This window comes from Suricata suricatta, chromosome 1 (assembly GCF_006229205.1).
Source record: "Suricata suricatta isolate VVHF042 chromosome 1, meerkat_22Aug2017_6uvM2_HiC, whole genome shotgun sequence".
NCBI classification, from domain to species: domain Eukaryota; kingdom Metazoa; phylum Chordata; class Mammalia; order Carnivora; family Herpestidae; genus Suricata; species Suricata suricatta.
Window position 1 is genome coordinate 77,230,505 of NC_043700.1, and position 22,589 is coordinate 77,253,093.

General features: G+C 36.9%; 1 protein-coding gene across 4 annotated transcripts in view; it reads left to right on the forward strand.

The window, feature by feature from the left end:
* ANAPC10 (anaphase promoting complex subunit 10) overlaps positions 1–22,589 on the forward strand; it is a 101,190-nt gene that overhangs the window by 49,688 nt on the left and 28,913 nt on the right. For 2 of the 4 annotated variants that reach the window (XM_029955974.1, XM_029956087.1), the window contains exon 4: positions 5,370–5,490. In XM_029955974.1, the coding sequence (XP_029811834.1) occupies positions 5,370–5,490 (121 nt within the window). Of the gene's footprint in view, positions 1–5,369; positions 5,491–6,523; positions 6,587–22,589 lie in introns of those variants that run through there. The other 2 variants (XM_029956009.1, XM_029955986.1) reach the window with 2 other exon arrangements.

The window sequence follows — 22,589 nt, forward strand, 5'->3', positions numbered from 1 at the left end:
CTTCTGGGACTCGTGTGATGTAAATGTTACTATGTGTTAAGAAGTCTCTGAGTTCCCTAAGTCTGCCTTTGTGGTTGAAACCTTTCTTTGCCTCTTATTTTCAACTTCATTATTTTCCATAATTTTATCTTCTGTATCACTGATTTATTTCTCTGCTTCATCCATCCTCTTTGTTATGGCATCTATTCAGGGTTGCATCTCAGTTATAGCATTTTTAAGTTAGGCCCGACTAGATTTTAGTTCCTTTACCTCTGCAGTAAGAGATTCTGTAGTGTCTTTCCTGCTTTTTTCAAGCCTAACTAAAATTGTTGTTTTAAATTCTAGTTTAGACTTCTTACTTATATCTGTTTTTATTAAATCCCTGGTCATCATTTCTTCCTGTTCTTTTCTTTGGGGTGAAGTTCTGTGTCTTGTCATTTTGGAGATCAAAGGGAAAAAAAGGGAGCTAGATCCTAGGTGTGTTTTGGTCCGCTTATTAAAAGAAGCTTGACCCAAAATAATGATGACTATAGCAATAATAATAGTAAAATTTTAAAAAATTCCTCTTTCTATGTATAAAAAAAAAACCCCAAAAGGAAGTTAGATCCTGTTTCCCTTAGAGCTGAAGTTTTGCAGCCCTCTATGACCAACAGACTTGGTATGTGCTAGGGGTTTATGCTGGCCTTCTGAGGGTGGGTCCCTGCTGCTGCACTGATTCTCAGGTCCACTCGCCCTGTTGGAGATACACCTGTAGGACAGTCAGGACTTGGTGTAAGTGGCTCCAGCCTCCACTTGGTGGCACTGTTTAGCTCACTGAGGTCAGTCAGTGCTGATGAGTGGGGTGAAAACAGCAGTCTCCTGCTGTTTCATCCCAGTTTGCACCTGCCACTCTTCAGGAAGCACTCACAGAAGAGCAAACAATCGCTCCTCCTGTGTCCCCAGCTTCTGCCGTAGCTCCACCTTTACCCTGCCTACCTCTGAGCTGTCTGTGTGGCTGTTTCATCCCAGATGTGTGACTGGGTTTCAGAACTCCAAATTTTAGGTATCTGCAAGGCACAGACTTGCTGATCCTCTGGGGGAAGATCTCGCCACACTGTGGTCCAGGGGCTGGTTTATCCCAGAAAATAGTCACATGACCTCACAGTGGTTATGAATTTTTGGTAAAGTGCAACACAAAGCCAGCGCCAAAGTTTGCTGCCCTAAGTTAATGTACCCATTCCTATGTTAGTGAACAGGGCAAGGGCAGTTCAATGGTGCTGTCATATCTTTTGCCCCCACAGAGTCTGTGCCACCTCTCCCAAATGCGCTGCAAGGAGGGGAATTGTTTTGCCCCTTGTGACCCAGAGGATCCTCAGACCAATCTGCTGGCTCCTGGGTCTCCACCCTCCTTCCCCACTGGAGCACACTACAAAGTCCACCAGGAATGAACTAGATTCAAATTCTGGCTCTGTGCTTAATTAGATGTGTGAATGAGACTGTTTGCTTAACCCAAATCTGAGCTCAGTTTCCTTATCTGTAATGCAGATGTAATAAGGTATTAATAGGAATGAGAACTTTTGGTAACAGAGCTTCTAATACCAGTTCTTTAAACAAAGTGACTCAATGGGTAGAGTGTTGGACTCTTGACTTCAGGTCAGTCAGGTCGTGATCTCACTAACTGTGAGACTGTACCCCTACCCCCCAAAATAAATAAACAAGGTGGAAACTTATTTTCTCTTCCTCTTCATATAAATGGAGCCTGGAGATTCAGGAGTGGTATGGTAGCCCCACAGTGTTCTGTAGACCCAGATTCTTTTTCTTTTCATTCTTAGCTCATGATTTCCATCCTAAAGGTTACCTCATGATTCAAGATGCCCACTGGAATTCCACCCATTATGTTCATATCCCAGGCAGCAGGAAGGAGGAAGGTAAAGGGGCATGTCTTCCTTTAAAAGAAAACCTTTCTTGGGGGCACCCTGTGTCCGGCTCTGTGCTGACAGCTTGGAGCCTGGAGCCTGCCTCGGATTCTGTGTCTCCTTCTTTCTCTGCCCTTCCCCTACTCGTGCTCACTCACTCGCTCTCTCTCTCTCTCAAAAATTAAAAAAAAATACATTAAAAACTCTCTTTATAGGGGCACCCAGGTGGCTCAGTTGATTAAGCGTTTGACTTCAGCTCAGGTCATGATCTCAGTGCGTGGGTTTGAGCCCTGTGTCTGGTGACAGCTCAGAGGCTGGAGTCTGCTTCAGATTCGTATCACCCTCTTTCTCTGCCCCTCCCCACTCATACTCAAAAAACAAACATTAAAACAATTTTTTTTAAGTTGAAAAAACTTTCTTTATAAAATGTAGTCATTTGGTTTAAATCTAATTGGCCTTAACTCAGTCATGTGGTCATAGCGTATCTAGCTTTAGGGGGAGCTAGGGAATATAATCTTTTAGCAGAACGCCATGACGAAGGAAGGGAAAGGGTACTGTCGTATTGTCAACCTGGAGTATCTGTCACTAATGTCTTCTCTTGCAATGTCATGTGTTCCCAGAGTGGAAAACCTATTCAGGAGTTAGTAGATGGAGACCAAAATATCACCCTTGTAAAACTGACAAAGCTGATGTTTGAGAATGGGGCTTACATCTATAATTAAGTGTATTCGCTAATATTTAACCCTAGAATTAAACAGACTTGCCCATCTAGTCGTGAAGGTGCTAGACTAGGTAGAGCCTGCCCCTATTAAATTTGTGGCATGAAGGAACAAAGTCAATGTGTATGTCCTGCCAGCAGCTCTTTCTCAGCAGAAAGGGAGTCATGGTGAGGAATAGAGAGGCTAGGAATGTTACTTAGGTCATCAGAAATGGGGACGTGTTACCCCTCTTCCCTTCCTACAGGACTTTATCCTAAGAGTTTAGCGCAATGCTTGGCATTCAGTAAGTGTTCAGAATATGGTGATTGCTATTATAATGATGATTTCAGCAATTTAAATAGCTGTCATGATGTCTCATAATCTACGTATTTAATCTTCCCACATGCATTGCTGTTTGACACATAGCATGTGTCAAATATTCTGTGCAATATTATTTTTTACATTCACCACAAGATAAAAGTAATAAGTAATTTTAAAAGGCTTTATGGGTACATTTTAGATAATGGTTTTGCAGATGTAATGAAATTATATAGCATAAGTTATAAATATGATTTCTGGGAATATATGAATCTTAATTTATGGCAGATAAAATTTAAAGAACTACAGACATGTACATATTACTGTAAATTGGTATCAATGACTGTTGAGTAAGTTAAGTATAATTAATTAACAGCAAGGTGATAGTGGTAAAGGTCATGTGAAGCAGAAAGACACATCTTTGAACTCGAACTATGCCTACATACTGGCCTTTTTACCTTCAACCAGTTACTATTAATCTGAGTGTTCCTGTTTTTCTTTTCTTATTAACCAGTAAAGTTAAGGTGGTAATAGCTTCTGTATCCAAGGTTGAGAAGTGAATTAAATAACACATAAAAAGCTTTACTTCTGGACCAAAGTGTTCATTTGCTATTTTCTGCTGATGCGTTTGTCTTTATAATCATTCGTGTTGTTATTATTCTTTGCTTTTCTAAGCTCACCATGATTATCTTTAAATGTTCCAGTTTCATAACTTGGAAATAAAATTATCTGAGCAATAGAAAACTTGGTCCTTTAGATCCACTTTTGTTAAAAAAGAAAAGCAAAAGTCTTCAAGAGTAATCTTCATGATTTTTGATCTCTCCATAGTAAGAAAAACCTTTCACTGCCTTCTTCAGACTCATCAGGAAAAGATCTTTTTATGCCCTTCAGGTTTTCCCCTCTTCCCTTGCTTCCTCTCCTGTCTCCTTCCTGGCCCAACAGAAAGAGAAAGATGTCAGGTTGATACCTCTGGCCTCTTCTGAAAACCTGGTAATGGTATTTATCCTGTCAGCAGTTGGTGGGCATTTAGTGTTTTACATCTTGATCTGTCTTTATTATTTGAAGAAAAGTCCTTAACTTTCCCCATTCCTTTTTGATGAATAGCTTGGGCTCTACAAGCTTGGTCCCCTCACTAAGAGCTACAGACCCCCTGCTGTTTTTATTGGTTGACTCTTGACACAGACGACTTCTGTTCAAGGAGCTCATTGTTAATAAGTTAGTGCCCATTTATACCGGAACTTAGCTTTTAAAGCATGTTTAAATAGACTTCTTAATGGTTTTTTTGGTTGATGTTTAAAATTATCTAGTGGTTTTGTTTCCTAATGACCCAAATAGCGCATGCTTAATGTAAAAAGTTATTCAATACAATATGTAAATCATAAAGAAAATAAAACTCTCTCATCGATCTGTTCCACCAAAATAGTCACTTTTTGTTTTCCCCAAAATGCAGTCCTTCTGTAGATATTGTTTTGTAATCTGCTTTTCCCCTAACTTATATATGTGTGTGATTATTTGAAATAGTTATATAGGATTTCATTGGATGGATATATTGTAATTTATTTAACTAATTACCTATTGCAATGGATATTTGGGTTGTTTATAATTTTTCAGTAATTTAAGCCCAATATAGTAAATATTTTTTCTGTGTCCATTTTTAAGTACCTGTGTTATTTTTGTTTCTTAATGTATTCTTAGGAGTTGAATTCATGGGTCAAAGGCCGTGTGCCTAACCAGCTCATTATGACGGTAACTTTTTCTAATCAGATTTGAGTTTTATCAGTCACTTTAATATTTTCCAGTATGATAAGAAAACTGATGTCTGTGTAGTTTAATTTCTATTTCTTTATTAGAGATTAAAACATATTTTCATGTTTTTTGGCTACTTGCTTTTTTTTCTGAGATTAATTTTGTGTTTTATAGGCTTTGCTTATCTTCCTAAGATAGATAGATAGATATTAAAAACAGAATTTTATTGTATAACATAATAGGTTTTGCTTTAACACTAGACTATTATAGAATATGTGCTATAATATATATTATATATTATAAAATTATATTATAAATGACTTTGGTTTTGCTGGACTTAATTTCTTAGCTAGTTATTTTCAAGTATTGACATAGGAAATTAAGTACTTAGTAAAGAAAACCAAGCTTTTTAAAGTTACATATTTGTGTAAAATATAAATGAAGAGGACTGAAATTCTTAATGCTTGTTTGCACGTTAAGGTACCTATTATTTTAGCTTAACTGTTTTTAATTTGCTTACATTTGGTTCTTGACCATGTTCTAGATAAGAGATGCCTGTATGATGTGTATTTGTATTTTTACTTGTTCTTCATTTTCATCATTGTTAAAATGAAAGGAAATGGACATTGTTTATTGAAGTAAGTACTCATTTGAGTGAACTATGATTGGAAGATGTTTTAGATATAATCTTTCCCATGTGGTAAAGAGCATGTTTTTATTTTATTGCATTTAGAAGAAAAACAACAGTGAAGACATTATGTATTTATGCAGACTACAAATCTGATGAAAGCTATACTCCAAGCAAGATCTCAGTCAGAGTAGGAAATAATTTTCACAATCTTCAAGAAATTCGGGTATGTCTTTCACATGTTTAAAAATATGTTATCCTGTAACTTTTGCTCTTTATAAAATGGTTACTTTTGACATTCGATTGGACAGATTAAAATATTAGTATATAAAAGGAAAATTAATAAGAAATAATTTTTAATTTTTTTATATTTAATATTTTTTGAGTTCTGAGTGTCATCTTAACTTTTTTCTCAGTGTTGTATCATGGACATTTTTAGACATACAGGAAAGTTTAAAGGATTATCTGGTGCCCCCCAGCATGCTCATCTCTTAAATTCTATCTATAATTGTGAAGGTTCTGCTATATTTGCATTATTATAGTCTGTCCATCAATTCATATAATTTTTATATGCATTTCAAAATAAGTTGTAGCTCTGTGTACACATCACTCTAAACACTTTAACACAATATGTGGTAACTGGAGTTATGAATATTTGCTTCAGGTTCATCTTTTAAAAGTACAGGTTATGTACATTTTGCATTATTTGAGTTTTGACAAATGCAAACATATCTATAACCCAGACTTCTATTAAAATACAGAATATTTTCTTTACTGTGTAAAATTTCCTCATAGTCCTTGCTGATCCATCTCTACCTCTATCCTGCGCTCAGAGGGAAGTGCTGCTCTAATTTCGTTTGTTCACGCATTCGTTCATTCATTATATAGGTCAGTTTTGCCTGTGCTAGCACGTCATACAAATGAAATCACGGAAGGTGTAACTTTCCACAAGGCTCTTTCATTCAGCCTCGGTTTCTGACAACCCGTCCCTGTTGTTGCCCGTTTCAGTTCTTCATCTTTTGTCTCCTGGGCGGCGGTCCGTTGTTTGACTCCATCCCCATTGTATTCATATGCTGTGTCACTTTTTGAAGCTATTAGGATAACGCTTTTGTGACTTGAATGTTGTTAGTCCCAAAATATTTACATTCAGGTACTTTCAATGAGTTCGAACTTCGTGTTTGTAAAGTTCTGGCCCTTCTCATTTTTTCCTTGTCAGAAAATCTTTGAGCTCAAATAATCATTAAAATCTTTTAAATTAGGTGGTTCTGAGAGACCTGGAAGCACCTGTGATGTTTGGAAGACATATCTAATTTGTGGCCTGGACTCTTATTTGACTTCGTGTTTATAAGATTCTGTCTCTACATTTCTATTTCTTCCCTGAGTTAGTAATAAAATACTTAATAAAAATCACATATATTTTTGTTACTTACTCATTAAATGTGGTGGTGTTCTCTTGTGAAATTGGTTTATGTATTGACAAATAAGAATAAGTAAGGACATTGTCATCCACAGGTATTTTGGCTTTTTGTTTTGTTTTTTTCATCCTTTGAGTTAAGTTTCTCATTTTTGAGATGACTACCTAGTCTTATTCCACTTACCTTCCTTTGCTTTTTTGTTTTTAATGCTTTTATTTATTTTTGAGAGAGGAGACAGAATGCAAGCAGGGGAGGGGCAGAGAGAGAGGGAGACACAGAATTAAAAGCAGGCTCCGTGCTCTGGGCTGTCAGTGCAGAGCCCACCTCGGGGCTTGCACTCGCAAACTGTGACCTGAGCTGAAGTTGGACACTTAACTGACTGAGCCACCTAGGGGCCCCATTTTCCTTTACTTTTAAAGAATGAACCTATAAATTTTATTGAGCACTAATTGATTTTTGAAAAATTGTCTCAAATAAGATTCTTTTAGTTTAAAAACATTTCTTATTGTGTCTATCGATACTGGTTAATATATAGTTTCTATACTTAAATAAATTCACAAATAGATCAGTTCTTCATTTTTTGTAAGTTTATTCATTCACTCCAGTGCTTTTTCTATTCAGAATATTTTAAATTCTTTTTATAATTACATTGGACCTTTTGCTAGCCCTTCTTTTAGTCATATATGATAACATTTAATCAGTGTTTAGTACTTTAAAGACTTCAGATATGTACTTTTTCTATTTTATTAAACATTTTTTATTTATCACATGATTGGGTCACTCATACTGAGAAGCCTTTGGGGAGCAGAGCTGGCTTGTTTTGTTTTAAAATTAAAGGTCATATAAGTCCTCAGGCAGTTTGAAATCTGTGGCACACAAAAAATGTTTTGATCCGCAACGTGTGTGGCCTGTATTTGAAATGTCCACTAGATGTCACTGTTGTCCCTTAATTGCTGGTTTCAGTCTAGTTGTTAAGCCCTTAAGTAGTCTTAGTTGTAACTTATTTTTCTTTGAGTATATTTATTCAAATATTCTTTGATACATTTTGGGAAATGTACATCCTCATACATGATTTCTAGGTTTATGTATTAAATAAATACTTTGTGTTCTGTTGTAAATTAGAGAAACTTGAAATGATATTTGGACCATTGCAGAATACTTTTAATCTAGTTTTTGCTTCTGTTATATAAGTACTGAAACATTAGCCATATAGAATAAGGGCTCTTTTAGGTAGTCTCTTAATTTTATTCCAAGTGTGTTTATATTTCTGTGTAGTGACCACATAGCCTCATGAGGCCAATAATACTAGATATTACCAGGTGATAATGTAAGTTGTTTTCCTGAAAAACTTAATGAACAAACTGCTTTTCTGCCACACTTCTTACTGAGGAACTGTAATTTTTGGATTTTGCTTTAAAATATGAGTGCTGCCTTTGCAGCTCACGATACAAAGTGTACTTTATCTTTTGATTATACATCTTTATATGTGACTTATTCCACTTACCCTTTTTTCTGAGTTAAAGAAATAATCTGATATCATATTATTTTTTAAGGGAAGATAAGCAGATTATGGTTTTATTTTCTTACATTACAACTCTATGGGATCTGAATTCTTATTTCTAAAGAGTCTTTCTTCTAACTCAGATACTAAGAAGACAAATGATTAAAATAGTGTTAACTTTTATGAGGTTTTTAGAGCCATCATTTCATTAGTTATAGGACTGATTTAACTGAGTGGAAAATCCAACTAAATCTTTTTATATTTTTCCATGGAGGCTTGCCCACGGGAGGGTTTAGTGTGTATTGGAGTGTTTAATAGGTTTTCCTTTTTTACTAGAAATTATGGCTTTGTTTACTTGGAACACTCTAAAAACCTATTTTCTGTCATTTTATTATTGATTTGAAGTAGTAACTTCTACAAAAATACAGTTCAGGGTAAGAAAAGCTAACGGCTACTCGATCAAAAAATTACTCTCTTACTATCATATGTTTTCCTTCATTTCAGTTACAAAGCATGCTGTTCTATCCTGATCTTTGTAACCTCTGCTGAAAAACCTCTACAAAGAGATCAGGCCTTTCCTTTACTAATCTAGAATGCATATTTCAACCTTTGTACCTGAGGAGGGACTTAAAATGGAAATAAGGTTTAAACTTTCTGCTTAATGGTTACAAGATACTAAAACTAGGTTTGGCCAGATAGAACATTTTTGATGCCAAAGTTGAATTCATTTATGCTGCTTATTCTACTCTTGTGTTTTTAAAATTGTCCATCCTTCAGAAATTGGGAAAAGGACACAAGAACATTTCTGATATGTTTGTGATTTATTGCCTCCACACAAAACTACTTCCATAAAGGAGTAAGGACTTAGCATTTCAGAATCTGTATGGCACTATCTTCTCAAAACACTTCATCTTAGTTTTGTTAACTTTTATGTAGGAAGTCATGTTCATCATGTTATTAAGGAGGTTATTCAAGAGAAGTTTTCAAATAAAGATACATTTGCTATTAGAATTTTAAATCATTTGCATTTTAGCATTATGTTTTGATTTAATGCTCTTTTGTTCCTTTGCTCTCAGAAAGAAAAATATGTGTGAAGGAAATTTTTTGTCAGACCGAGAAACCAAAGAATACTCTGTCTTACATGTGACCATTTTAACTTTGTAGAAAGCATCTCCAGCTAAAATTCAAGAAAACTTAAAGTCTTCTTCAGTTTGCTAACAAATTGTTTCTCTTTTTAAAAACTATTATAGAAATTTTTGTACTTAGCTTGGGTGGCTCAGTGAGACAACTGCCTTTGGCTCAGGTCATGATCTCATGGTTCACAAGTTTGAGCCCCGTGTTAAGCTCTGTGCTGACAGCTCAGAGCCTGGAGCCTGCTTCGGATTCTGCGTTTCCCTTTCTCTCTGCCCCTCCCCTGCTTGGGCTCTGTCTCTTTCTGTCTCAAAAATAAATAAACATTAAGAAAAAATTGAAAAAATTTTTTATACTCAAATATGATACTAAATTGATTTATTAGACATAGAAGGACAGCTTTCAAAAATTTTATTTATTTACTTATTTTTCAATAAGTTACTCTGTGGTATTTATTTATTTATTAAATATAATTTATTGTCAAGTTAGCTAACATAGAATATATGCAGTGTGCTCTTGGTTTTGGGAGTAAATTCCCATGATTCATTGCTTACATGCAGTACCCAGTGCTCATCCCAACAGGTCCCCTCCTCAATGCCCACCACTTATTTTTCCCTTCCCTCTGGCCCCCCATCAACCCTCAGTTCTCTGTATTTGAGTCTCTTGTGGTTTGCCTCCTCTCTGTTTGAAACTGTTTCTATACAGTTCTGTAAAAAAAAGCAACTTGCTAACTGAAGCGGATATTTTCAGCATATGTGAAAGGAAAGTTGTCCTCCGATTGTTAGCATTTTGCTTCTAAAATTTGTGACCGCAAAAGGATAGAATATTAATGGAGCACAAGGTTGAGCACTTAAGTGAATTTTAAGCCTTGTTTTTGTCCTCAGATAATAAAGCTGTTACCAAATGATTCTTTTTTTAAAGAGGAAGCTTGAAGCAAGTCTTGTGAAGAGAGCTGTAATGATACTTTTCTTCTCTTCCATGTGGGCGAGGCTTTGGCTCTCCTCCTTGTGTCCTGAATCAGTAGCATGGCTGTGGGAGTCCATATTTGGTACTCTGACAAAAGTGGTTAAAAACTCAGCTCTTCTGTTAACATAACATTTATGATTATAATTTGAGTTCCATTAATGTGTGTGGTGGAGTAAGAAGATGCAGACGGAGTCTCTGGCTCTATCCATCGATCTTAAAATCTCCTTATATTTACTTTCTGATGAGGGGCCTGTTTTAAACAACTTGATATAAAATGGAATGATTTAGGCAGTACTTATAAACATAAATTGGTTTGATAGGACAGTGTTTAATTTATTGAGCCTTTGGAAAAAAATAGTTTTTACTGAATATAGCTAATTTAAAAGAAAAATTTTTTAAATATTTTTTTACTTACTATTGAGACAGAGAGAAACAGCATGAGAGGGGGAGGGGCAGAGAGAGAGGTAGACACAGAATCTGAAGCAGGCTCCAGGCTCTGAGCTGTCAGCACAGAGCCTGATGCAGGGCTTGAACCCACGAACTGTGAGATCGTGACCTGAGCTGAAGTTGGCCACTTAACCGACTGAGCCACCCAGACCCCGAAGAAAATATTTTTAAAAATTAGTTTTTATAGCTGACACTGGGACATCTTTGAAATGAGTGTGGAATATTTTGTTGTGATACACATAATTTTTAGGCCAGAAATGTTATCCTCTCTTTTCCCTCTCTAAAAGTAACATATACAATTTAAAGAGAGTTATTCAAGATTAAATACATAACTTATCTCCAAAATAGAATTGAGATGACTGTGCATTTGGGGTATATTTCCTTTTGAATCTAAAATGTTACACAGTAGAATATTATATATATTTTTTAAGAGAGATATTCTTCTATCTCTTGTTTTCTGTTTGATCACAAACTCAGACTGGCAATGTAGAGATGTAATGTGGGATTCCTATTACAAGACAGATTCATGCTGTATTTATTGGATATTTATATAGGGCCTGCTAAGGGCCACGCACTGTATTAGGTACTGGGAATACATTAAAGATAGTCACTGTTTCTGTCCTTATGCACCTCATAGTTTGGTGGAAAAGACAGGCAAATAAATCCACAATTACAGTATAGTCCAGTAAATACATATGGCACTATGGAAACACAATGGAATATTAGGAGCAATGGTTTAAAAATTTTTTCTAGGGGTGCCTGGGTGGCTTTGTCGGTCAGGCTTCCCGGCTCTTGATCTCTCTCCAGGTCATGGTCTCGTGGGTCATGAGTTTGAGCCCCACATTGAGCTCTGTACTGTAAGTGTGGAGCCTGCTTGGGATTCTCCTTCAACTCTCTGTCCTTGCTGTGCCATGCTTTCTCTCTCAGAATAAATAAACTTACAAAAAGAAAAAAGTTTTCTAAAAGAGGTGATAGTTCAACGCAATCTCAAAGATCAGTATAAAGCCGACTCAGGTGAGGATAAAGTGAGGCATTTTAAAAGGGGCACAGTGTACATAAAGGTACAGAAGCAGGAGGGCATCGCATAATGGCAGAACTGCAAGTAATTTAATATTTCTGAAAGCTGGGTAGGTGTGAAGCCAGGCGAGAAAGACTGGAGAAGTACCTGACATCCAGCACAATTATTGTGATTGTAATGGTACTATATAGCCCTTGTACATAAGGAGTTTACATTCATGCAGGGAATAATGTGTAATTGTCATAGTTAGGATACATAGGCAAAAATCAGATTATGCTTACTGTCAGACTTCTAGGGAGTTTAGACTTTAAATGAGGAGAATTGATAAAGTTTAGTTTTGGGACTGCTAGGGCTGGAGCAATGTGAAGACCAGGTATGTGTGCCCAGGTGAAAATTAGGATTTAACCAAGGCCATGGCAGATGGATTCAAAAGAAAGGGATGTATTTGAAGTAGATCAAAAAGGCTTGGGATTGATTGTTACCACGGGTGTTCCGGGAATATGGGTAGGGGTTCAGGTAGGTAGAAAGGGCGTTTAGAATTCTTCTCATGTTTGGCAGCTGGTGGCTTTTTACTATTAATCAGAAACGGAATGCAGAGTTCAGGAACATCAGGGATGGTGAGAAAGGGTAAGCTCATTAGGTTAGTTTTTGTCACTGATTTCTGACATTTTTTTTTCTGACAGAGGACCTTTCACGAGGTGGTAAGATACATGGATCTGAACCCAAAGAAAGAAGTCAAGGTTCAGGGTGTAGATTTGAGAATTATCAACGGGCAGGTGGAAGCTTAGGTGTGAGTTCCCATTCCCTCAGGCAGTGGTGTGGGGAAGAGGAGCCGCGCCGCAGCTGCGGAGACGCCTCTGTTCAGGGCTGGGGAGGAAAGGACGACTCGCTGAGGAGGAGCCCAGAGGAACTGCTAGTGATGAGAAGAAAACTGAGAGACAGGGTCACAGAGGCTGAGAGTGGGCAGGAGTATCCACTTAGATAGGGACTGAAAACCTTCCTGCCTAAGCCTGTGTTACATGTTTTAATAGGCAGTTTATTTAATGCAGGTCTGTAGTCAGCAGCTTCTGCAAGTAGTTTAACCACTCTTTGAAGTAATAGTTCCTACAGTTACAGATTTGAGGCCAATGAAATTACTTAATGGTAGGAATTCCATCTCTTTGTACCCTCGTATGTGGGCCAAGTAAGAAGAGTCTGAAGGAGATCCTTGTTTTGTTTCACACTGCTTTGAATTGGAAGGTGTTGTACTGCTGCCGCTTACTTAATTTTGAAGTTAGTGAGGTTTCTTTTAAGGACTCTGTGCCCTAGAATTGCTTTCTTCAAGTGCTCTTTCGCAGCACTTTCGGAAGAACTGCACTGTATCTTTTCAGCAGAGTGACAGTAGCAACAGCCAGGGACAAAGAAAACAAAAAAACAAAATTAAAAACCCTTTATTTAACGATATAGCAGGATACAAGGCAATAAAAATACGCACTTTACTTACAAAAGTGAAAATGCCATGGTTTTAGAGATACTGATTATCAACCCTTTTTAAGTAAGGAAAGCCTAGTGAGTAGGTATGGCCAGCTGAACAGAGAAGGAGCAGGCCCCTGGCTGAGAACTTAGCACAGTGTTGGAAACGGTAGGCACTTAATAAAAAGTTGTCAAATAAGTATACCAGCAGTCAGTCCCTAGGCTTGCCACTGGTCCGTACTTGTATAGTTTGCTTCAAAGATTACCTGGGCAAATCTCATTCCTTCTCTCAAAAATTAAAAAAAAAATTTTAATTGTGATAAAAAAACATGTAACTTGAAATTTACTATTTTAACGCGTTTAAGTGTACAGTTCAATAGTGTCAAGTAGATTCACATTGTTGCACGGCATATATCCAGAATTCCCTCATCTTGCAACACTGGAAATCTATATCCATGAAACAACTTCCCCTCATTTTCCCTCCCTCAGCCCCTGATAACCACCATTCTACTTTCTTTTCCTATGAATTTGGTTACTCTTTTAGATACCTCATAGACGTGGGCTCATAGTATTTGTCCTTTTGTGAAAGTGTCTTCCAGGGTCATCTGTGTTGTAGCATGTGACAGGATATCTTCCCTTTATAAGGCTAAACAATATTGCACATTATGTTTATCCATTCATCTGTTGATGGACCTTCCACAAGAGGTGTGAACAGTGCTGTTATGAACATGAATGTGCAAACAACTATCTCTTTGAGACCCTGCTTTCAGTTCTTTTGATTATATACCCAGAAGCGGGATTGTAGGATTGTATGGTAGTTTTATTTATTTTCTATTTTTAAAAATTTTGTTTTAAATGTTTATTTGAGAGAGAGAGGCAGAGAGGGGAGACACAGAATCCAAAACACGTTCCAGGCTCCAAGCTGTCAGCACAGAGCCTGACACGGGGCTTGAATTCCCAAACCACGAGATCATGACCTGAGCTGAAGTCTGATGCTTAACCAACTGAGCCATCTAGGCACCCCTCGTAGTTTTATTTTTAATTTTTTGCCTCTCTCAGAAATATGACTCACAAGAAACAGGCAAGTTAGCAAGACTTGATACAGAGAGATAGTGATGTGGAGGGTGGTAAGGTGAAGGGTTGTGTGTGCTTGAAATTTTAAAATTAGGAGACGATAGACTCTAGCATTTTGGTAGAGTAGGGTGGTGTAGAATGAATAGAGTGGATGCAAGCACAGAATCAGATTGACCAGTAGAAAGAAACATAGAGTTGAAGGAATGGCTGGTGCTCCCAGTGTTCTTCATTTACTGGCCTCTCTGGTCCCTGGCTGTTTACTTTCTATTGGATTCCCATGGGTATATAAACTTTTTAGTAAGCCCCCATCCCTGTAGAAACTTTTGAATGCATCTTTAATTATTCATGGCAACTAAGAATGGCCCTTATTGGAACAGAAAGCGCTACAGCAGATTTTGCTGAAAACTGCATGCCAAAAAGTTTTCCATATTAAAAAAAATATTTTTTAATGTTTATTTTTGAGAGAGAGAGAGACAGAACATGAGCGGGGGAGGGGCAGAGAGAGAGGAAGACAGAATCTGAAGCAGGCTCCAGGCTATGAGCTGTCAGCACAGAGCCCGCTGCAGGGCTTGAACTCACAGACCATAAGATCATGACCTGAACCAAAACTGGACACTTAACTGACTGAGCCACCCAGGCACTCCAAGTTTATCATAATTTTAAAGTGTATCTTGAGGTAAGCCTACTCAGGACCTTCATTTTTTTTTTCCTCTGCATCTTATTTTACACATAGTGAATAAAGACTTGATCTCTAAAAATTAGAGGCTAGTAGCAGATTTTTGATGCGATCAGTGTTGTGTTAGGAAGAGAAGAATCAGCATGTCAGTTTTGATGTAGATTAGATTGACCATCATAGAATTGTTTTTGAGCCTTCTCCTTCACTGTTACTTGTGTTTGTAACCTCTACTATTTATTAAAGCACTCTCGACATGCATGTCACTGTGCTAAGCAGTCACTACTCCTATTTCATTTTGTCTTCAAAGGTGATCAGATGTTATTAGCCATATATTCAAGTAAAGTGGAAACTTAGGTTAAACGGATCTTTTGCTATGTGGCTTACTCTAAATGTTAGAGCTGAAAGAAACTTCAGAGGTGATGATGTATTTCATCAAAAACTTAGATGCTACACCGTCGGGCAGGTGATATAAGAGCAAGGTTCCATGCTTTTATGCAAAGGGGGTAGCTTCTATTCAGTTTCAGCCTTTATTGCCACTTGGGAATGTAGGCCTGGTGTTGTCAGTCTTAAAATTTTTTTAAAAAAGAAAGTAGAAATCTGGATTTAATGTGAAATTCCCCAATTTTTAAACTATGGAACTTACTACTTTTTAAAATATGCTAGTCAGGATGGTCCATAGTCAGGATGTGGCAAAAGGACCACGAGTTAACAGCTAATAAATTGCCTTCCCTCTATTTTACAAATAAGTTGCAGAGTGAACTGCCTGGTGTTTCACAGCAAGTCAGTTGTAAAACTGGGAATCAACATGCAATACATATCTTTTCCTTAATATCACATCAGATTGTAAGTTACCAAAATATTTCTTTAAATTTCTTCAGAAAAATTGAAGTGTGGACCTGAGGAAATGAGCTAGTGAGTGACGGGATAGATTGACTATAGAATTTTTAAATGTACTTACTGTCTCGATATATTGTGTTGAAAGTGGATTGATCCTTTAATGCAAATACTTTTGGCATAAACAGTTACAAATATTTGCTTTTCTTTCTGCTGATTGAGTTTGCTTAATGATTTTACGAAGAGCTTTAAACACTGTAATTTGGAGGATAAAATTTCTAAGGAAAAAAAAAAGTCTCTCAGCCTCTGAATAAAAGAGTGAGAATGGTGGAGCAGAAACCATGGAAATATAAGTCAATTAATTCTTCCTTCTCTGGCCATTTCCCCTTCATAAGGGATTAAGAAAAATCATCATACAGGGGTCTGTCTGTAGGCTCGAGGGCTGGGGTGGGTGGTCTTCCCTCCTGTGCTTGCAGTTGTTGGTGGTAGAAAACAGAAGCAGTGGTTCAGTAGGCACCATTTTCAGAACAAATTGTCTGCTTTGTAAATTAGCTTAGAATGATAATTAGCTAATCGAATGGTTCACAGCTAGTCTTGATCTTTGGTACTTGATTACGTAGGACAGAGAAGATCCACCAGGAGCTCTGATGAGAACAGGATGTAGATTCAGACTAAGTGGGACCATAACTTTGAGACGGTAGTAGGGAAATTGTCCAGATAATATGTTAGCTCAATTTTTATTCAGCCTGAGGTCTTTTATCTTGTTCCAAATTAGTATGTTTTTTACTAAGTAGCCATGTAAATTTTCTTTTACTTTTATTTGATAATGAAGAGTGCAAGTTCTTACTCTGGGTCTTAAAAATTCATAGATTCCCATTCTTTGCCACCAAATAAAAGAAATTTCACATGGTGGCAGATATTTTCAGATTGAAAATACATAGTATCAACAGAACGAAAAGACAAGCTAAAGGCTGTGAGAAATTGTTTGCAAAAGACACATCTGATAAAGGACTGCTATCCAAAATATAGAAGATACTTTTATATATTTTTGAGAGACAGGGAGAGATAGCACGAGCAGGGGAGGGTCAGAGAGAGAGACACACACAGAATCCGAAGCAGGCTCCAGGCTCTGAGCTAGCTGTCAGCACAGAGCCTGACACGGGGCTCGAACCCACGAACTGTGAGATCATGACCTGAGCCGAAGCCGGACGCTCAACCAACTGAGCCACCCAGGTGCCCCTAGAAGATACTTTTAAAACTCAACAGTAAGAAAGCAAACTGTAGGCCAAGGTGTGCTTTAACAGAAACCTCCCCAAAGAAGATGTGCAGATGGCAAATCAGCATATGAAATATGCTTCCCATTATGTCTTCAGGGAAATGCAAGTTAAATAAAACAAGATGCCACTACATACCTATTAGAATGGCCGAAATCTGGAACACTTCCAGTGTCCAGTGCTGGCAAGGATGTGGAGCAACACGGGCTCGCATTCATTGCTGATGAGAATACAAAATGGTATACTAACTTTGGAAGACAGTTTGGTGGTTTTTTACATAAGTAAACATACTCTTAACCAACCTTTTGGCTAGGTAGTAGTGCTCCTTGGTATTTACTTAAAGGAGTTGAAAACTCCTAGCCATACAGAACTCTGCACGTGGATGTTTATAGAGCTTTACTAGTTATTGTGAAAACTTGGAGGCAACCAGGGTATCCTTCAGTAGGTGAATAGAGTAATAAATGGTGGTACATCCAGACAGTGGAATGTCACTCAGTGCTAAAAAGAAATGATCCGTCAGGCCGTGAAAATACATGGAGGAGCCTGACATGCATATTACTAATTGAAAGAAGCCAATCTGCAAAGGCAATTTGTATAATTCCAACAATGTGGAATTATTTATATAATTTCAACTCTGACGTTCTGGAAAAGGCAAACTATGGAGATAATGAGAAGATTGGAGGTTTCTCGGAGTTGGCAGTGGTAGGAAGGATGAACAGGCAGAGCACAGAGCATTTTGAGGGCAATGAAAATAATCTCTGTGATACTATAATAATGGATGCATGTCATTATACATTTGTCCGCACCCATAGAATCCACAATACCAAGGGTGAACTCTGATGTTGCAGCGAGGGAGGCTCTGCATATGGTAGTGGGGGCGGGCGGGGGGTGAAAAATCTCTGTACCCTCCTCTCAGTTCTGCTGTGAATCAAAACTGCCCTAAAAATGGTCTCTTTCTAAAAAAAAATGTATATATATTCTTTATTTCTTTCTCCACCACTCAGGGTAACAAGCTTTCATAGGTTTTGACTGGCATGTTGAGCTCATATGAAATCATTATAACATGCTGGCAACTTCTGTTTTCCCTACTTCTCTAAGACTGTATACTTGCTGCAAAACAAATGAGACTTCATAATAATGAGTACCTTAATATTTTTTATGTAGGAATACACTTCTAATTTTATAATAGAAATCCATAAAAGAGTTCTAACAGAAACTTGTAACCAATAATTACTAAAATACCATTTTAGTATAGTATATATTCATCTTATCTGTATTTAGAAAGCAACTTTGAAAATACAGATTCTAATCCTGTGAATTGTTCAGACTAAAAAGTATTATTTTACTCTAATTTTAAAAAAAGGAATCCCTGTTAACATAATCTTCTATTCTTTAACTTAACTGAATTTCAGTTTTGTATGAGGTATCCTAAGTATTCAGATTCAGTAAACTCCTCTGAAGTTGAAGAAAAGGTACTCTGATTATCTAGTGGTGTGTTCAGAGTAAATCAAGTTTTTCAGGCAGAGTATATTCTCCGTCAAGGTCCTGTTTTTGCTTTTTCTCTCATCTCACTTAATTTAGTGAATCTAGCCAATCAATATATGTTGTTTACATAGTGTGTCTCTTATTACGCATGCCATATACAATAACTGTGGCCTTTGACTTATTCCTCTAATTGTAGTGTCTTTGAGATTCATGAAAAATAAATAGCTCTTTTAAAAAGCATTGTATCTGTTTTCATTGTCCACTAACTACTACACTCATTTTAGATATAATTACTAAAACCTCGAAACTTAATCTGAACACTTTAGTTTCCTATTTTATGGATTACAGTAAAGAGTTGTTACACACAAAACTTGCATAAGCAATGACTGTGATGCCAATTGTCTTAAAAGCTCATTCTCAGATTTTTAGACTGTTCTTCCAAGAGTTGACTTTCCTATTTTCTTTCTTTCTTTCTTTCTTTCTTTCTTTCTTTCTTTCTTTCTTTCTTTCTTTCTTTCTTTCTTTCTTTCTTTCTCTTTCTCTCTTTCTCTTCCTTCCTTCCTTCCTTCCTTCCTTCCTTTTCTTTCTTTCTTTCTTTCTTTCTTTCTTTCTTTCTTTCTAATTGGGAGCTGCTTGAAAGATATGCATGTTCTTTATAAAGCTACTGGAAATATTATATTTGGCTACATTATTTTATAAAATTGCTTTTATAGAAATTCTCTTCAGTGGTAATCCATAGGCCTCCATTGAGACACCTAGGAAATGAGAAAAGTTATTATTGTAATTCCATTAGGAATATTGTTGAGGATGTAGTCCATTATATCTCAGAGTGGCCTTTTAATACAGATCCAGAGTAAAATTTCCTCCAGATCTGAAATCAGGAAGGCATCTGGGTTGTCACTGTACACACACACGCAGGTTCTTCTGCTCAAGACCCTTCAGCAAAGGGACTGTGGTAGACATGAAAAACTGACCTGTTGTGAGGGAGCAGTGATTGAGGGACAAAGTATGGCGACTCTGCTAGTTACCAGTAGATGATATTAGCAGTTGCTGTTGTAGTTAAAAATTTGCACATATGATTAAAATGCATTTATGATAACTCTTTGGAAACTAATCTGTTTATAAGTAGAAGAGCATCTATACCATGTCCGAACCAGTAAGATACCCATTTTGCTTTGGAGTCAAATTTGTAACCTACTTAATAATCGTATATATATTTTTATGTACTAATCTTACCCTTCTGCTATTTATTTAGTAATTTTATGGAATATTTTTTTTAGTTTTTATTTAAATACCAGTTAGTTAATGTACAGTGCAGTGTTAATTTAAGGTGTGCAATGAAGTGATTCAGTACTTCCATACATCACCGGGTGCTCATCACAGTGAGTGCATGCCTTATTCCTCATCACCTGTTTAACCCATTCCCCCCCTTCTGGTAACCATCTCTATAGGTAAGAGTATAGTTTACAGTCTGTTTCTTTGCCTCTCACTCTCTCTCTCTCTCTCACCCCCTTTGCTCATTTGTTTTCTTAAATTCCGCATATGAGTGAAATCATAGGTATTTGTCTTTCTCTGCCTGCTTTTATTTCATTTAGCCTAATACTCTCTACATCCATCCATGGTATTTGCAGATGGCAAGATTTCATTCTTTTTTATGGCTAATATTCGTGTGTGTGTGTGTGTGTGTGTGTGTGTGTGTGTATTTGTGTGTGTGTACACATGCGTACCATATCTTCTTTATCTAGTCATCATTCAGTGGACACTTGGACTGTGTCCATAATTTGGCTATGGTAGATAATGCTGCTATAAATATCAGAGTGCATGTGTCCCTTTGATTGGTATTTTTGTCTTTTTGGGGGAGATATCTAATAGTATTTCTTGGATACTAATAGAATAGCTGGATTGTAAGTTACTTCTATTTGTAACTTTTTTTTTCTTCTGTCAAGTAACATCTTTCTTCAGTTTTTTAGAAGTGTGAACTTAAATCCCAGTTAGCTAACATATAGATACTAATTGCAGGTGTACAATTCAGTGATTCAACCCTTCCATACAACACCTGGTACTCATATTTTTATTTATTTATTTTTTTTGAGGAAACTCCATACTCTTTAACAGAGTGGCTGCATCAGTTTGCCTTCCCACCAGCAGTGAAGAGGGTTCATCTTTCTCCACATCCTCGCCAACACCTGTTGTTTCTTGTGTTGTTGATTTTAGTATGCCATATTTCTTAATCAGCTGCCATAAGTCTTTGATAGCTTCCACTAGCACAAGGCTAGTATCTGTCTTGATAGCCCTCATACCTAAGTATTTGGCACATAGATGTTCATTTAATATTTGTGTAATTTGTTGTTTATGCAGTGATCCTTATATTTACTCTAAAGATAGTGGAGGGACATTTGATTTAGCTTTACTGAAGGAAAGGGTCTAAGGAGATTTGTTTTCAAACTGATTCTACTTTAGCAGCCCCATTTTCTGGTATAAGCGTGTGCTCTTAGAGATCAGGACCAAAGGGAATGTAAGTTGCCAGGGAGAATCCAGGAGACTCATAACTTACCTTGTATCATGGCCTAAAGGTGATAAGCTCAGGTTAAGTATAAGAAGGAAGGCACTTCAAGGAATGAGAGCAAACTGAGGAATGAAAAGCAATCTCTATCTTCACTCATCTACTTTGGTATTTTAGGTAGCTGCTTCACACTTAAGATAATAAAAATATTTTTAAAAGCCCCAAAATTATTTTCAGCTAGTTTGTAAAATCTGGTTGTTAAGTGTTAGCTTTATTTTAAAATTTTACTATTTATCTGTGGAAAATGGGTGAAAGGTATTGAGAGGTGTCCCCTGCTTTAAAATACTTACTTTGTATGAAGAGTTGCTTTGTGTTGAAAGAGAATTGTCTAAGGCAAATATGGAATTCAAATTTGAAAGTTTTCTCTTGACTGAGATCGGGATTATCAGTGGCATGGAATTATCATGACTCACTGAACTCCATTTAACCTGAATTTGTAGTCATTTGAAACTTGCTGCTATTCCCCCAGAGTCATATTGTACTCGCCATTGAACGCAGAGTTCTCTAACCTTGGCTTACGGGGAGGGGGCAAAAACCCAGTCTGGTTCATAATCTGCAATCTGGGTTTTAAATATTGTATTCAAAGTGGGACAGAAGGATGAGACCTATGCCAGAGGAAGGAACATGTTTCTAGATTATCTTTGCCACATGCTGCTTTAATCATAGGTTTTGTAGTCAGATCAGAGTTGCAATCTTGGTACTATTACTTCTGTATTTTGTGATATAGGGTGCTTTCTCTGTTCTTTCTCAGTTTCTGTTTACTTTAAAAAATGAGAATCACAATACCTATTTTGTTTGTGTGTTTATAAAGATTAAATGAGATTAAGCTGTGTAAAAACATCTGCAACACACCAGAAACATAGGTTTTTTCAATCAATATAAGTTTATATCCTTCCATATGTCTTTTTTTAAGTGTATTTATTTTGAGAGAGATAGAGAGCGAGGTAGAGAGAAAATGAGTGGGGGAGGGGCGGAGAGAAAAGGAGAGACAGAATCCCAAGCAGGTTCCACCCTGTCAGCACAGAGCCCTACGTGGGGCTCGAAATCACAAACCCTGAGATTATGACCTGATCCGAAAGCAATAGTAGGACGCTTAGCCAACTGAGCCACCCAGGCGTCCTTCCATATGTCTTTTTCACTTCAGTTTTAAAATGGCCGCTTTATCCTTCCTCATACATGACTGCACAAGGTTTGAAAGTGCTAGATAAATGTCTTTTCTTTATTAAGACCTGCTCTAGTAATAGAGAATAGACAAGTCATCTAGGATTCAGTTCTTTTCTGTTAGATCTAAATGTGAGGTTTTTTTTTTAAATTAAGGTTGATATTTTGCATTTGAAAATTCGTTTTCCAGAATTGGATAGAGCATATGTCCTATGCAGGTTTTCTAGGTTTTGTTTTTAATTTTAATGAAATTTCCATTGGTAGTGGATTAACTATTACAGATTCAGTTCTTTGAAACTATAGCATCAGTGGCATCAGCATTATGTGC